At 56.1% G+C, this 14582-nt stretch overlaps 2 protein-coding genes across 6 annotated transcripts; one reads left to right on the top strand and one right to left on the bottom strand.

The window, feature by feature from the left end:
- Nucleotides 1-32: 32 nt before the first annotated feature.
- Nucleotides 33-5617, bottom strand: PARD6A (par-6 family cell polarity regulator alpha). Of its 2 annotated transcripts, none has more exons than XM_035543756.2 (3): nt 5508-5617; nt 4078-4300; nt 33-1050 (listed from the first exon to the last, which is right to left on the bottom strand). In XM_035543756.2, exons 1-3 carry the CDS (start codon nt 5568-5570, stop codon nt 266-268), a joined length of 1071 nt encoding a protein of 356 aa, XP_035399649.1. In that variant the 5' UTR covers nt 5571-5617; the 3' UTR covers nt 33-265. The 2 variants fall into 2 exon arrangements, with proteins under 2 accessions (XP_035399649.1, XP_035399648.1); XM_035543755.2 differs by having other exon boundaries at nt 33-1053.
- A 1745-nt stretch (nt 5618-7362) lies between these two features.
- HERPUD1 (homocysteine inducible ER protein with ubiquitin like domain 1) lies at nt 7363-13110 on the top strand. 4 transcript variants are annotated; one of them, XM_035543463.2, is made up of 8 exons: nt 7363-7513; nt 7794-7871; nt 7952-8026; nt 8963-9084; nt 9419-9541; nt 10167-10517; nt 11405-11510; nt 12098-13110. In XM_035543463.2, the coding sequence occupies exons 1-8, from the start codon at nt 7376-7378 to the stop codon at nt 12266-12268; spliced, it is 1164 nt and encodes a 387-aa protein (XP_035399356.1). In that variant the 5' UTR covers nt 7363-7375; the 3' UTR covers nt 12269-13110. The 4 variants fall into 4 exon arrangements, with proteins under 4 accessions (XP_035399356.1, XP_035399359.1, XP_035399357.1 ...); XM_035543466.2 differs by having other exon boundaries at nt 7366-7513; nt 12101-13110; XM_035543464.2 differs by having other exon boundaries at nt 7366-7513; nt 7955-8026.
- The last annotated feature ends 1472 nt before the right edge of the window (nt 13111-14582 follow it).

A 14582-nucleotide genomic window follows, 5' to 3' on the forward strand; every position in this document is an offset into this window, starting at 1 on the left:
GTCCATTGCAATATATTACTCAGTGATGCGTATTCTGATAAAACAATTAAAAACCCCACTCGTTTGGAAGAAGCGGGGTGGGAGGCGAGGTGCTCAGGTAGGCAGTGCCCGGTGGGAGCAGGTGCTGCCCTGGGGACCCAGTGCAGCGAGAGAGGGCAGGGGCAGCCCCGCTCGGCCCCCGCCATCGCCCCGGTGCCCACAACCAGTCCGGCTGCGCGGAAACCCGGCCAGCTGTGAAGGGCAGTGCGGGAGCATGGCCCCGCGGCTATAGGGTGAGCAGGGTGCCGTCCTCCCGCACGCTGCCCCGGCCGGGGCTGCCGTCGTGGCTGCCCAGGGACTGCAGGGAGCCCCGCGAGCTGTGCGGGGACAGGCTGCGCTGCAGGGGTCCGTCCACGGGGCCCCCGTTGGGGCAGCCCCCGGGGATGTAGTGGGGTGCGCTGTCGCTCTCGATGACCAGGTCGCCCTCCTCGTCGCTTTCAGCCGTGCTGTAGTTGCTCAGGTACTGCGAGGCCGGGCTGGGGGTTTGCTGGCTGGGGGTGCTGTCCGTGGACATGCCCGAGCTGCCCGAGGCCTTGCTGCTGCGGATGACGTTGTTGCGCTGGTTGGCCGGCTTGACGGTGATGATGAGGTTGTGGCTGTTGGCCACCATCATGTCCGTCACCTGGTCCAGGGACTTGCCGGCCACGTCGATGCCATTGACCTCCAGGATCTCGTCGCTCACTGCCAGCAGCCCCGTGCTCTCCGCCAAGCCGCCCTTCACCAGGCGGGAGATGAAGATGCCGGGCACCTTCTCGACACCCTGCGGGGCCACGCGCACGCTGACGCCATCGCGGATGTAGAAGCCTAGCGGCTTGTCAGAGCCGTGCTTGTGGAGCCGCACGCGGCGGTGGGTCTCCGGCAGGATGTCCACGTCGATGATGGAGGAAATCTGACGGAAGTCCTGGGGCATGCCGATGAGGAGGTGAGGCTTGGCCCGGTAGTGCGCAGGGCGCAGCAGGCCCTTCTTCTTCCGCTGCAAGGAGTTGGAGGCGAAGACGCCGGCATCGGACTCTGCTGCGGGAAACAAGGGGGATGCAGTCAGGCAGTGCCCAGCCAGCTGGCACCGTGACCTCCTGGGGACACGGGCAACCACGTGTCCTTGGCCCCAGATGCCAGAGGAACGGGCGGGAGAAGCACCCTGCTCCCAGGTCTCACCAGGTTTTTTCCCCCCAGATCATCACCCCCGGCTCTTCCCACAGCTTGTCTCCTCCAGGCCCATCTCCTCTCCCGGGATTACCCAGCGTACTCACAGCCGGGATTAGTGGGATCGAGGCAGTGATTCAGCCTTAATCACGCTTTAAGCCAAACTCTGCAGCTTAACACTGGAGCTGCTGGCTCTAACAGCCCAGGAGCTGGTGCCATGCCCTGGTTTGGGTTTGAGGAGGGGGAATCCAGACTTCAGCTCTCCCAATATGACCGGGGGACATGACAGCACCCAAGTCCCTTGTCCCTGTTGGAGCAGGACCATCACTGGCACCAGATCAGCGTGGCCACAGCCATGTCCCGCAGAGCCCTGCCTCCTGGTGACCCATCCCTGGGCTGCAGCATCCCCAGCCCCACAAACTTCCCAACCCACAATTCCCGGCACTCTCTCTTGTTTCACGACCACCAGACAGGGGTTGGCTCCATCCCCCTCAACCATGCCCTGGGTGACCACCCTGTGGCTGCTCTGTGGGTCCCAGCTCCACCACATCCCCCCTTGGCCGTATCCCGCGGGTGCCAGCGAACAGCCCCCGGGACCTCTCTGGTTTCTCCCCATCCGTGTTCATGGGGGAGCCCAGATCTGCACACTGCGTTGCCAGCACATCCCCCCAGCTCTGCTCAGGGGGTAACAGCATCCTCAAGCTGCTGGCCACGCTCTTCCTCATCGCCAGGCCCATGAAATGCTTCGTTTGCCATGAGAGCAATTGCTGGCTTGGATTCAGCCTGGCCCCAGCAGCACCCACCCCAGCCAAGCAGCCCCAGCCCACGCCAGCGGCCAGCAATGCAGCAAAGCACCCCGTTCCAAAATGATCTCCAAAAGGTGCTAATGGGAACAGAGAGCCTGGCCCCAGTGACACAGCAAGGGGAAGGGAGCATATCCCCCGTGACACCCAGGTGCAGCACCCACGGAGGGGGTACCATGCTCCAGGTGCCCCCCACCAGCACCCAGACCCCGTTCCAGCCACATAGGCTCTGGGGAGACCCCGCACCCAGGGGACGCGGGGTTTCTCCCAGGACAAGCCAGCCTGCCAGGGCTCCTGGGTTATAAATATCTCCCTGCACTCACTGCCTGACTTATTTTTAGCTCGGGGAAGGGCGGTGGAGGCTTTCCCACAGCTATTTCAGCATGCAGCTCCTCTCCGAGGGGTGCGGAGCAGCCACACCGGGCAGGTCAGCACCCTGCAGACAAGCCCTGGGGACGCGCTGGGCTTTCTCCTGCCCTTCCAGCCCGCCCCGGGCCATGCCTAGCCAGGGAGGGGGAGCTGTCCCCAGCCAGGCTGACAGCACTGCTGGGACGTCTTCACCACCTCCGCGCATGAGTCTGGCCGAGGAGGCACCCGAAGGGGTGACGGCAGGGAGAGCAACCGAGCTTGCAGCATTTGCTTTTTGAGCCCCTGCTGCAGGACCGGCTGCTCCACAGCCCCCCAGCATGTACACACACACACACATGTGCACACACATGTGCATAGTTCCCACACTCAACATGTGAAAGAGGCTCTGCAGCCGCCTTCCCCACCAACCTGGACTGGTTTGACTACAGCCCAGCCCTGAGATGACCTGGATCCATTTTAAATCAGCTGTGACTCACCCGGGGCTTGCTCCCAGCCTCTCCACATACCTCCCGCAGCCCCTCTGCTGCGCGCACAGCCGGGAGCCAGGGCGAGTGGGACCCAATGGCACTGCCTCCCTGCCCTCCTCATCGCACTGCCCATGGTGCAGGGCCACGGACACCCGCTCTCCGCACTGTGCCAGCTCAGCGCAGCCGCCCACGGACCCTCACAGACTTTTCCCAGCAGGAGAGGCAGCTCTGGAAGAGAAGTGATGCTCCCACAGCAGCCCCAGCACCTGCTCCCCGCGCTGCAGCCCAGGTCTGTCCATCGCTCTGAGCTGAGGGGATGGTTTGGTGCTGGTAGGGACAGCCCTGGAGGACCCCATGGGCTCCGTTTCCCCCCTTGTCACCAGCCTGGATGGCCTCTGCTGGCCGCATGCCACAGGGCCATGCAGGAAACACGTTCAGGCCATCCGCCACCAGCAAGAGTCCAGGAAAACCCGGCTCACTGGCAGGGGTAGGTTGCTGAGACCCAGCACAGTGTCACCCCTCGCCCAGGGGCTTTTTACCAACAGCACGAGCTGGAGCCAGCGGGATGCTCCAGGCGCTGTGCCAGGGACACTGGGACTTTTAGAGCAGGCTCCACCTTCGTGCACTTCTGCTTAATGTTTAAAAAGCCTCGGTGCTATTAACTGAGCAGAAGGGGACCTCGCAAGGAGGGCTTGTCTCCATCTCCCTGGCAAAGAGGTGACATACCCGAGGCATTTGTCACCAGGAGGCTTTCAGCCTTGCAGCCCCAGGCAGCTGTGATCGGGACGCTGCTATCACGGCTGTTTCGCACTCCGATACGAGCTGCTCTCCAGGTATGCGCTCCTGCAGCCAGGACAAGGCCCTGGGCAGCCAGGAAGGGGGCAAGCCCCCTCCCCCTGCAAAGCCCCCGGTGGTGCCCCAAGAGCCCTGACAACACAGTGGCTCCCCCACCTTGGGGCAGGGAGATGGATGGGCTCTGGCAGCAGCTGCTGTGTTTTCAGGGAGCCCACACAAGCCCAGCTGGAAATGCAACTTCAAAGGGGCAAAGCACAAGGATTCCCTTTGCTGTCCGGGCAGCGTGGGGCCAGGCTGGGTGGCAGTGGTGTCACCTCCTCCCGAGCCATCCACCAAAGCAGTGGCAGGAGGGAACAGAGCCAGCCCTGCGGCCAGCACGGGAACCATGGGATGCTGCCTGCCCTGCTCATCTCTTTTCATGGAGAGGACAGACCCAGCACCCTTCGCTGGCTGCTACTGACCCTTTTTCTGAATGATGACCCTGAGGAGGGGGTTGGCAGAGGACAGGGCCTTGTGGTAATTGTCATCATTGTTGATGGGCAGCAGGTCGCCGTGCACGTCCGTGTAGCCCAGCAGCACGTCCACGCGGGGGATCTGGTGCACGCTCTGCAGCAGGCGATAGAAGTCCTGGAACGTGCCCACACTGGAGCGCTTGATGGCAAAACGGCGAAACTCAGCATCAAACTGCAGAGAAGGAGGAAGAGGAGGTAAAGGTGCTCGCACACTGGAGGAAGGCGCAGCAGGACCCTCCACCTGTTATTAACAGGGCGCTAGTCTGGAGACAGGGCAGCGGCTGGCTGAGCCTCTATCCCAGCTGGCATGGGGGGACCGTGACACCAGGAGGCCCTTGCCTGTGACATGTGTACTGCTGTAGCACGTCGTGAGCAGCAGCGTTAATTATTGCCTCCTTCGGTCACGACGAACGAGAAGCCAATTAAGAACAGGCTCAGGAAGGCAGCAAGAGGGATGGCACCGCACCTGCAGGGCGGGCAGCGGTGCTGGGTGCACCCTGGGGAGGAGAGCACCGCACGCCCCAGCGCGGGTACCGGGGATGCGGGACCGGCCGTGCTGTGGCAAAGCCCCCCGGGATGGAGCGGGACAGGCGCTGCAAAGCCGGCAGCTGGGGAAAGCCCTAGGAGAAGACGGGGAATCAGGAGCTGGCGCAAACCCACTGGGTCTGCGGGGGGCAAGGAGCTCTCCCCAGTGAGGATTTGGGCTGGGGACCCAAACCTGTCAGACTGCCGCGTCCTGCTGCGAGGGGCACCCGAGGGGGGGACGCGGCTGGAGCTCGCCCCCTGGCAGGACCCCAGGGGCCCACGAGCATCTTGTAAGGGGCCAGCAGAGGCACGTCTGTGCGGGCTGCAGCTGGCCAAGCGCGCGACCCAGGGATCGCGTGCACCTGGGCGGCTGCGGGACTGGGCACGTAGGCGCAGCTGGGCAGGGATGCGCCGGGCAGGCACGCGTCTGGGTGCAGCCGTGGGAGTGCGGGGGGCAGGTGCGGCGGGGGGGGGGGGGGGGAGGCGGCACGGCTGGCTGCTGGCACCCCCGGGAAGCGCGCCCCGGCGAGCGTGCACAGCTGGCCGCGGGGTGTCCGCGGCCGGGGCCACCGGCGGGGCCGTGCTGCCCGGCTGCCCGACACCCGGCGGGCGCGCCCCGGCGATGCTCCCGCGGCCGGCACCGGGCGCGACAGCCCTGCATCGGGATTCCGCGGGGGCCGGGCTCGGGCTCGGGCTCGGGGGCAGGCCCCGGGCTGCGCCGCCGCAACGCCGGGAAGCGGAGCGGAGCGGGGCGCATCGCGGCCGGGCTCCCGCGCCGCCGCCGCCCGGTGCGCGCTGCTGCCCCCAACGTGAGCTGCCGGCACGGCCGGCCGGGCACCGGTACCGGCGCTTACCTTGCTCTTGACCTCGATGACGGGCTCGGCGGAGCGCGCCGGCGTGCGGTGGTGCTTGGCCATGCTGCGCCGCCCCGCGCCGCCGCCGCTCCCGCGGCCACGGGGGATTTTCACCGGCCGTGACGTCACCCGCGAGCCGGCCGGGCGGCGCCGCGCCATTGGCCGAGGCGGGGCGCGGGGGCGGGGCTCGGCGCGGCGCGGCGCGCGGCCGGGGCGGGGGGAGCGGGGCGCTGACAACGTCGCCATGGCAACGGGAGCGGGGCCGGCGGCGCGGCCCGGCCCCGGCACCGGGACGGGGCGGCCCCGGGGAGCGGGGCCGCGGGGAGCCCGGCGTGTTCCCGGCCCCGTGCCCGCGAGCTGCCCCCGGCCGCTGTCCCCGGCCCGGCAGGGCGGTTTCGTTACCGCCTCGGGGCGGCGTGGCTGTGGGGAGGTGGGGATCCCTGCGGCGCTTCACCCCGGGGAGGCGGGCGGCGTTCCTGCGCGGCGGAACGAGCTGGTTGGTGGCAGGGGGAAGCGGGGCTGCGGACCCCCGTGCACCCACCGGCTCTCCCAGGCTCCAGTCTGGCTCACGGGCTCGAAGAACCAGGTACCCGCTCAAGCCGGGGGCCTGACCAGTACCGAACAAACCGTACAGACGCTGAACGCGCACCGAGCTAAATCCCGAGAATCAGCCCCGCTCGTCTGCATCGCGCTCCTGATCTTTGCCCTCCCCAGCCCCATAGAGCCACCTCTGGGCAGCCCAGAGCCCGGCACCGCCTCCGCGCGGGGCCCGGGGCAGGCAGGCTGTGCCCCGCAGCACGCTGCTGCCCGGTGCGGCGGTGCTGCGGGGAGGCCGCAGGGCTCCGGGGCCGCCGGACCCCTCCTTGTGCTCCGGCAAATTCCCCGCCGGCTGCTCCTGCTGGGTGCGCTCAGCGGCGTGAGCCGAGAGGGGCTCACAAGCGGAGCTGTGAACTAATTGGCGATTTCAGCCCCGGGTTTAACTCTGAGGTTTTTTTATTTATTTATTTATTTATTTATTTTTTAAACAGGCTAACTGTGTCGAGGTCAGAGAGATAATCCCGATTACAGCAGGGTTAACGTTTACGCAGACGCTTGGTGGCAGAGGACGCTTGGAGCCCTTCACCTCGGATTTTGGTAAATCGGAGTTAATTGTTCGGAGTTAATTGTTGTAAGGCCCACGTGCCAGTCACGCTCCTCTTCCCAGCGGCGCCCCTGCAGCTGCGGCCACCGCACAAGCGCCAAGGGCCGAGGTAAGCCGGCGGGGTCAGGGCAGGCGTTTGTTTTGCCGGGGTTTCAGGAGCTCTGAACCAGCTGCCGGGACTGCAGCACGGGCTGCCAGCTGTGTCCCCTGACCGGGGGGGGGGGGGGGGACATCCGCGTGCCCGGGCCCAGCTGCTGGGTGCTCAGAGGTGCGGGGCACCGCCTCAGCTCCAAGCCGTCCCCGCTGCCACGGTGCCTGCTGCGGGCAGGGGCAGGCCCCGCCGGCTTTCTTCCTCCTTGCAAGGCGCACGGAGCCCGTCCGCCCCGCTCGGTGACCCCCCGGGGCCCTCGCCCCGATCTCGCCCCCACGCTCCCGGGGCCCGGCCCCGCGGACGGACACGGCCTCGCCGCGAGCCCCTCACGGGCCGGGGCGGGGGGGGGGCGGTCGCCATGGTGACGCGGCGCGGAGTCCCCTCCCGCCCTCGCGCCCTCCCTCCGCCCCCCGCCGCTCCGCCCCCGCCTCTCCTTCCCATTGGCCCACGTGTCCTCCTCTCCCCCCACCTCGCAGCCAATCGGTTCCAGCCAACGAGCCGGGGAAGGAGGGCGGGGCGCGGCGGGCGCCTATAAAAGGGGGCGGGCGGGGCGGGGCGCCGCCTTATGCGCGCGTCATGGCGGAGCCGGAGGAGGTCTCGCTGCTGGTGCGCAGCCCCGCGCGGCACCACCCCGACCTGCGCCTCCGCGCCGAGCCCGCCTGGACCGTGCGGCGCCTCAAGGCCGAGCTGCGCCGCATCGTGCCGGGGGCGCCGGTGAGGGTCGTGGGGCCGGGGCTCGGGGCCGGGGGGGGGGGGGGGGCCGCCCGCCCGGCTGACGCAAGGCCCGGGCGCGGTTGCAGCGGGCGGGTGTCGCGTCAGGGCCCTGCGGTGACAGCGGGCGGGCGCCGGGGCCGGCCCCTGTTAAACGTTAACGCGGCCGGGCTGCCCGCCGCGGTTGCCGTGGGTGTGCTGCTGGCATGGGGCTGCCGGCGCTGCGGTCGGCGGCTTCGAGCTCGGCCGAGCAAATAACCCTGCTCTTTGTTCTCCTTCAAAGCTCGAAGAGGAGCAGAAGCTGATTTATTGCGGGAAGCTGCTACTCGATCACCAGCATCTCCAGGAGTTTCTGCCAAAGGTATAAAAAATATTTTTTGCTGCGCTGAGGTGCACCGGGCATGTCACAAGAGATTCATTTTTCCTGTACTTATGTTTTAGCAGGAGGAGTTGCATGCTCTTCATTTGGTGTACAACCCCAAGGCTCCTGCAAACGTGCAAGAAACCGACTCAGAGGTACTAAGCTAATGTACTACTTTGAATCTTTGGGGTGTAGAAGTTTGCTGATAACGCAGGTGTTTCCTGCTAATGCATTGGCAGTGTTGCTGGTAACTTGATTGGTTTGGAGTGTGAGAACATATTTGGATTAAGCTCAAAAATAACTTGTGGTTTATTGGTACAGATCATGATGGCACCTGTTAAGAAATGTCTCAGTTGTAATCTAGTTCTAACAGCATTGCTTAGAGGGAAACTGCTGTTTGGTAAACTCTGTTTTGTTAAGGAGAACGTGACCTGTCATGTCCTGCACTCTTTTGGATGGAGGCTTTTTGTGGGCAGAAGGTACAGTTATTAGAAGCAGTTCTGATTGCTCTGTCAATGTGTGGGGAAGGAAGACTGTTAGTTGAGGACACTCTAACTGCTCATGACTCTTCCTGTGGAGGAAGCTCAAGATAAACATTAGTAATTGATCTGAGTACTTACAGTCTTAAGTGCAAATGTGCAAACTCATTTTTATTTTCAAGTATCTGGAAGCGTTTATGTTGCCCAATATAGACATTTGAACTTATCCTACCCATGTTTGGAGCTTGCCAGTTGTGAGTCACCCTTTGTCTGAATGTTATACAGATGTATCACTGCAGAACAGCTCTTGAATTACATCTGTGTACAGCAGATGTGTAAGCAAGCAGAAACTCAGCTAAAATTGTACTGTCTTCAGTGAACTTCTGACAGTTTTTTTCCAGTTCTTTAATCCCCAGAGGGGACTTGACTGTTGGTGAAAACTGTAAATACACAGTAAATACAGTATTGCCATGGCACCTGGAGGTACCTGGTGCAGAAATTGCATGAACTGTGTAACAGTGTTTCTAAATTAAGAGCCATGTTCAGTGTGAGGTAACCTTTTTGCATAAGACTTTAATAGTAATTCATTGCTAACTGTGTTGATGTCTCTAGGTTAAAACTGGTCAGCCAAGGCTAATGTCAGAAGCTAGTCAAGAACCAGCTGCATCTTCCTCAGATGGTGAAAGACTGAGATGTTCTTCTGGTGGCCAGGCTTCAGCGGAAGCCAATACTAGGTGAATACATCACTAAGATCTTTAAAGTGTTGACCTTTCTGGGGCAGACTAGTTGCTAGCCCCTTACGCCATGTCTCAAGATAAGGACAATGGAACATAGGCCAAAGGTCATAAGGGTGTATAGGCTTTAGTGGGCATGGAAGAAGTCAAAGGAAAATGCCCTACTGTTGGATGAAAATCTTCCTTTTATTCATTTGGGTAGAGAGATGGCTATAATGCATACGGAAGAATTCATTTTGTTTCAGTGCATGAAGTGGTAGAAGCTATTTACATGTGTCCTGTAATAAATAACTGTCTTGTGCAGTATTTGTTAACAAGTGTTTCTTTTGAACAGGCTTGAAACACCTCCAAATCCTTTCCAGACTGTAGCCCCGGGGTTTTCTGCTTATACAACCTATAGCATGCTTCAGATGTCCTGGCTTCAGCAGATTTACGCAAGACAATATTACATGCAATAGTAAGTCTTTGTAAAGCTATGAGTAGAAAGCAGAAACTGTAATACAAGGAAATGGAGAACTTCTGGTAGTCCTTCCTCTTTTGGCTTAGTGTGGTCAGACTCCTTCTGTTGTACCTTACACTCTGTGGTGTGGAAGTGCAGCTCTGTCATCTGGTGTTTGGCTTACTCTTTAGGCTAGTGATTTGAATCTTGCAAATGGCAGATCTCTGCCTGCCTTCACTGGGAGAGCTGGCATCTCTAGAGTAAATCTAATTCTGCTGATAAGCCTTAGCTCCTTGCAATCTTTTTTGACTGTTTGAAGTAGCCCCCAGACTGGAAATCCTTGGCACATGTAAGACAATTGTAGCAGCCTTCCAGAACACCTTTAGATTGCTCCAGAAATTTTTTTTATGAAGTGTTGAAGTTGCTAAAGTGAAGGTGTGTGGTTTGAGGTGAAATCATCTTGTAACTGTTTGTCATAGGCAGAGCCAAAACTTGTGTTTTTAACCCATGGAGTCTCTATACTTATTTGGCACTTGTATGTGACCTGGCTTCGTAGTTCTGTACTCTTATGATGAACAAATTTTCAGTGTCTGTTCCACATGAAGGGATTTGAGTTAAGCCTTACTCTTTTTCTGGTTTTCAGCTTGGCCTCTACTGCTGCATCTGCTGACCAGTCTCACCCACGACGTTCTCAGGAGATACCAGTGGCACAAGTGACACCCCCAGCTCCTCTCCCAGATCCATTTCCTGCACAAAATCAACCTGGAAACCAGAATGCTGCTCCGCAGGTTAATGCGGCAGCCAACCAGAACTTAAGGATGAATGCCCAAGGGGGTGGTCCCCTCATGGAAGAAGAGGAGGAGGGTGGCAATCGGGATTGGTTGGACTGGCTCTACTCTGCAACGCTGTTCTATGTTTTTGTCAACATCATCTATTTCTACTCCAGTATCAGCAGATTCCTCCTGGTTATGGGTGGCACTGTTCTGATGTATCTGTAAGTGTATGGTGTTGATCTCTAGTATTGTCAGAAATGTTATAGAAGTGCTGTGCTCTGCAGGGTGGTGAGCTTTCTGGTCTCTGAGCTTAGAGAACTCTTATACCTAGAAAAGATGAACTGCACATCTCATCCTGGTGTTTAGCAAAAATATAACTGGCCTATGGGTTCCAAGAAGAATGAATAGGTGATAGTAGAGCCTCTCGCCCCTCTTTTGTACTGTAGCTGTTGTAGTTGACTTTTCTCTGTAGAAAACTGTTGGAAACCAAAGTCGGTCTCTGTGAAGCCCTAGCAACTTTGCAATATAGAGCAGGTACATATGGACTGACAAATATGGAACAACTGACGAGCTTGTTTGGAAATGAGTGGTTGAAATGTGGGGAGAGAGACTTGGTTGCTTTGGAAGTTACCTAACCATGTGTTTTTTTCTGCTACACCTACAAGGTGTAGGCACTGTACAGATACTAACTTTCTAAGTGGGTCTGCGTGGCCTGCTATGTTTTGGTAGGATGGTGCCGTTTCTCCTGTTCTTTGTGCCCTTTAGGATCAGAGAAGGTACCCAGGAGTTATACATAACGTGGTTAAGATGCAGGTTCCAGTTCTGTAGCAGCATCTTCCAGCAGGCTTAGTCCTGATTAAACAGTTATGAACCTAGATGCAGTGCTGCTTATTTTGAATGCTAGCAGATGTTTAGCTGTGTCATCCTATCCCATGGTTTGCCTGCTAATAGGAGACTTTAAAATATTTCCCAGGTCAGGGCACAAATCTAGCATGTTGAATTTGCTGTCTGCAGTGATTAGAGCAGTCAGATGTTACTGAACTGTCTTGGTGCAACAGGAAGGAGTAGTGTTTAGCCACTATTAATACAAACATATTGGCTTCCCCAGGCATCATGTTGGATGGTTTCCATTTAGACAGCGACCAGTTCAGCCCTTCCCAGATAACGTTCCTCCTCAAGCTGCTATAAACCAGGACCAGAACAATAACTTACAGGTATTGTCTTTGTTTTTTTAAAAATAGCAACATGGAAACCCTGTAAAGTTTCACTTTTAGCTTTCTAATTACAATTTAGTAGTAAAAATGACTAATTTTTTGTGGAGAAGCATCTTCTGTGGCTAAATAATTGCCAGCATGCTTCTTTTGGTGTAGTTCATTCTACAAAATATTTCAGGCTGCTGCATGCTGTCTTCTAGTTATTTGTTTGTTGGGGTGTTATGGTGGAAAACAGTCTGCCAGAGACCACGCAAATTCTGTAACTGAAGCAATCTGAGTCCTGCATCTACAGTTGGCACTTGTGGCTGATGTCACTGTTCACTAAGTTAGCTGTAAATGCATACATAGTTCACCTGATCTGGTGCTTGTATCTGTCCTAAGCAGTCCTTTCGGACATACAGCATGAGTTAGCCACAACATAGTGTGCGGCATGTTCTTCTAACGTTGTGGTTGTTGGGAGATACTTTGGTACAGACGTACTGCATGGGTTTCATATTCTGACAGTGAAATTCAAGTAACAGTAATGCTGGTTACCTGATTCTTCTAATGCATTTCTACAATGACTCACTGAATATTCTCTATTTCAGCAGGGAGGAAATGCGGACAGAGCAGATGACAATGAAGCAGCATCTGATGAGGGACAAGCTTTACCAGAACTGCAGCAGGCCAACCCTTCATTTATGAGCACAGCATGGGTTTTTTTCAAGACTTTCTTTGCATCCCTCCTTCCGGAAGGGCCTAGGGTGACCCGCAATTGACACCGGTCTGCTTGTCTGAAATGTCGATGGGCTTTAGTCTCCCTGAGTGAAATGGATAAAAACTCCAGCACAAGTGCAAACGTGTGGCATTTCTCTGGCCTTCACTGATGAATCAAACTTCTCCAAGAAGCCTTAAGTTGTGGCACAGAGACAAGATGATTCTTCTCATTCCAAAGTACTTTGTTCTGTAGCATTTATTAGAAACCTACATAGAAGCTTGGCATTGTAAACTTGTGCACTAAATGCACAGGCTCTAAGCAGGTGTGCAAAAATGTTAGAGAAGCAAATTGCTTCTTCTGTGCAATGTGATTCCTGTTGGAATGTTTCAAATGCTATTTAAATTACACTGAGTGTAGTATCTTGAAACAAATTGCTAGATATGCATTAGCAGGTTTTTAGGAAAAATCTATTGTTAAATTGCTTCAACAATATTTTAAACTTCATGTAAATATTTTCCTATGAAAGATGTATTGTGCAATTTCCTTAGCAAAGTGGGGGGACTGTAAGACAGTGACCTCCTGATAAGCAATTATTTCAGTGGAGTTGCAGTCTAAATACTAAGCTGCCAAATTCAGGTACTTTAATCTTGAGACTTAATTATTCCCTACTTCGAAATCATGGGAGAAGAGTAAGTGCATTCAACTCTATTTAGCAAGAACTTATGCAAGATATAAACGTACTGTTTTCAGATGTAAAGTTAAAGCAGTCCAAAACCTATATTCAACTTAGTTGCTCTGGAATGAAAAATGCATCTCTTTGTATTTGATTTTCCTTTTGATTTCTGATATGGTTAAGGGCTTTGATTCAATAAAAAATTGCAGGCACTTATGTCTGTACTTGTATATGCTCATCATTGGCTCTTTTTATTGAAAAATGATAAATGAGAGTAAAAAGGTGCTTGCAGAAATGTCAACTCAACTCCTTAGCTGTGTTCAGCAGCCTTTAGTACTTAGTGCCTTGGATAGCTCACTTGCTTGTTGGAAGCTGTTGGCACAAAGGCCATGGGCATCTTGAAGCAGGTAGTACCGTGGGTGTTTGCAAAGGCTGGTGTCTGACCCCTTGAGTCCAGTGGGTGACTGGTGTCTTTGCAATGCATTATTTTGGTTCAGGGGTTTAACACATCTTAATTGAGGAGGTTATGTATGCCAGCTGTGGGTGAGACAGCAAACCCCAGCTTTAAATTAGCTGAGGAAATTGAAGTTAGAACTTAGGCAAAGATGAACATCGTATCCTCCAGAATAAGGCTGAAAAGTCTAAGAGATCTGAAGTTTTCTGGGAACTAAGTGTTAATGTGACCCTGTGCTGGGATGAGAAGAGCTGATGTTTCTTTTTGAGGCTATTTGCTTTCTGCAGCTTCAAGGATATGGGTTTAGGAAGCTGGGTAGGGAGAGTGAGTTTGTCTTGGCTCATGCTCCCAGCTGAGTGAACATGCTGCTATTTTACATTTTCATGCTTGCAAGCACAACTGCAATGCGCGTTCAGATGTGGGTATGCTGTGCAGTTCCTCAAAAGCAGGCTGGTTGTGCAGGTGGTGACTGTCCACAGGGTGGCAAAGTGAGCAGCAGAATAAAACTAGCTTCCCTGGTGCTCAGCGGCAAAGCCAGGTGTGTGATGGCTCTGGAGACAAAGAGGAATGTCACCTGTGTGTCTGCAGCAGATGGAGACATCCCGATGGTGGTGCAGTTGCCCAGGAGAGTGTTACAACCTCCCTTTGTTTTTTGCCCAGTGATGTACCTCTCGCTGTTTGAGGCCAGTGGGATTTGCAGAGCTGTGTCCAAAGGAGGAGCTGGAGCTTAGAGCTCTTGGGCCAGCTGCAGGCCATCCCGTGGCTATTTCCCCACTGTCACAAACATGCTGACCACCTCATCACCTCATCCCAGCCTCTCTGGTTTACAGAGAGCTTTTGAAATGTTTGCTAGTGTGTCTGATTATTAAATGTTGTATAAAATAAGCCTGGTCCATAGCCAGGCTCACAAACTTGCAGTGAGGGGCTTGAGGTGAGCTGATGCTCTGCCTGCCAGGGAGAATTGAGCAAATGCTGGAAGATGATGTTTCTAGGCATGTCTTGTGATTGCTTCTTGACACGTGTTGCAGAGAAACCACACAGATTTCTTATATTAGCACTGAAACTTGTATTTGATGCCTTTTTCAGCCTAGGTTTGGCAGGGCAGAGTCAGTGCTGAGAGACAGCTGGCTGCTCTTGCAACCTTCAACCCAGCTGTCCTCAGCCTAGGCTACCTGGGTGCCAGCATTTGTTTTATGGAGATCTTTATGGGTGGTGCTGGCAGGAAAAAGGTAGGTGGACTTTGGCATG

Source organism: Cygnus atratus, chromosome 12 (assembly GCF_013377495.2).
Source record: "Cygnus atratus isolate AKBS03 ecotype Queensland, Australia chromosome 12, CAtr_DNAZoo_HiC_assembly, whole genome shotgun sequence".
In the NCBI taxonomy this organism is placed as follows: domain Eukaryota; kingdom Metazoa; phylum Chordata; class Aves; order Anseriformes; family Anatidae; genus Cygnus; species Cygnus atratus.

What these genes read in the sequence shown, in the direction of transcription:
- PARD6A (XM_035543755.2), bottom strand. Translation starts at nt 5,570, where the DNA reads ATGGCCAAGCACCACCGCACGCCGGCGCGCTCCGCCGAGCCCGTCATC. An exon ending in TCATCGAGGTCAAGAGCAAG is followed by an intron (nt 4,301 to 5,507) that starts GTAAGCGCCGGT and finishes CCTTCTCTGCAG; the next exon opens with TTTGATGCTGAGTTTCGCCG. An exon ending in GGTCATCATTCAGAAAAAGG is followed by an intron (nt 1,054 to 4,077) that starts GTCAGTAGCAGC and finishes TGTTTCCCGCAG; the next exon opens with CAGAGTCCGATGCCGGCGTC.
- HERPUD1 (XM_035543463.2), top strand. Translation starts at nt 7,376, where the DNA reads ATGGCGGAGCCGGAGGAGGTCTCGCTGCTGGTGCGCAGCCCCGCGCGG. An exon ending in GCATCGTGCCGGGGGCGCCG is followed by an intron (nt 7,514 to 7,793) that starts GTGAGGGTCGTG and finishes TCTCCTTCAAAG; the next exon opens with CTCGAAGAGGAGCAGAAGCT. An exon ending in GGCACTGTTCTGATGTATCT is followed by an intron (nt 10,518 to 11,404) that starts GTAAGTGTATGG and finishes TGGCTTCCCCAG; the next exon opens with GCATCATGTTGGATGGTTTC.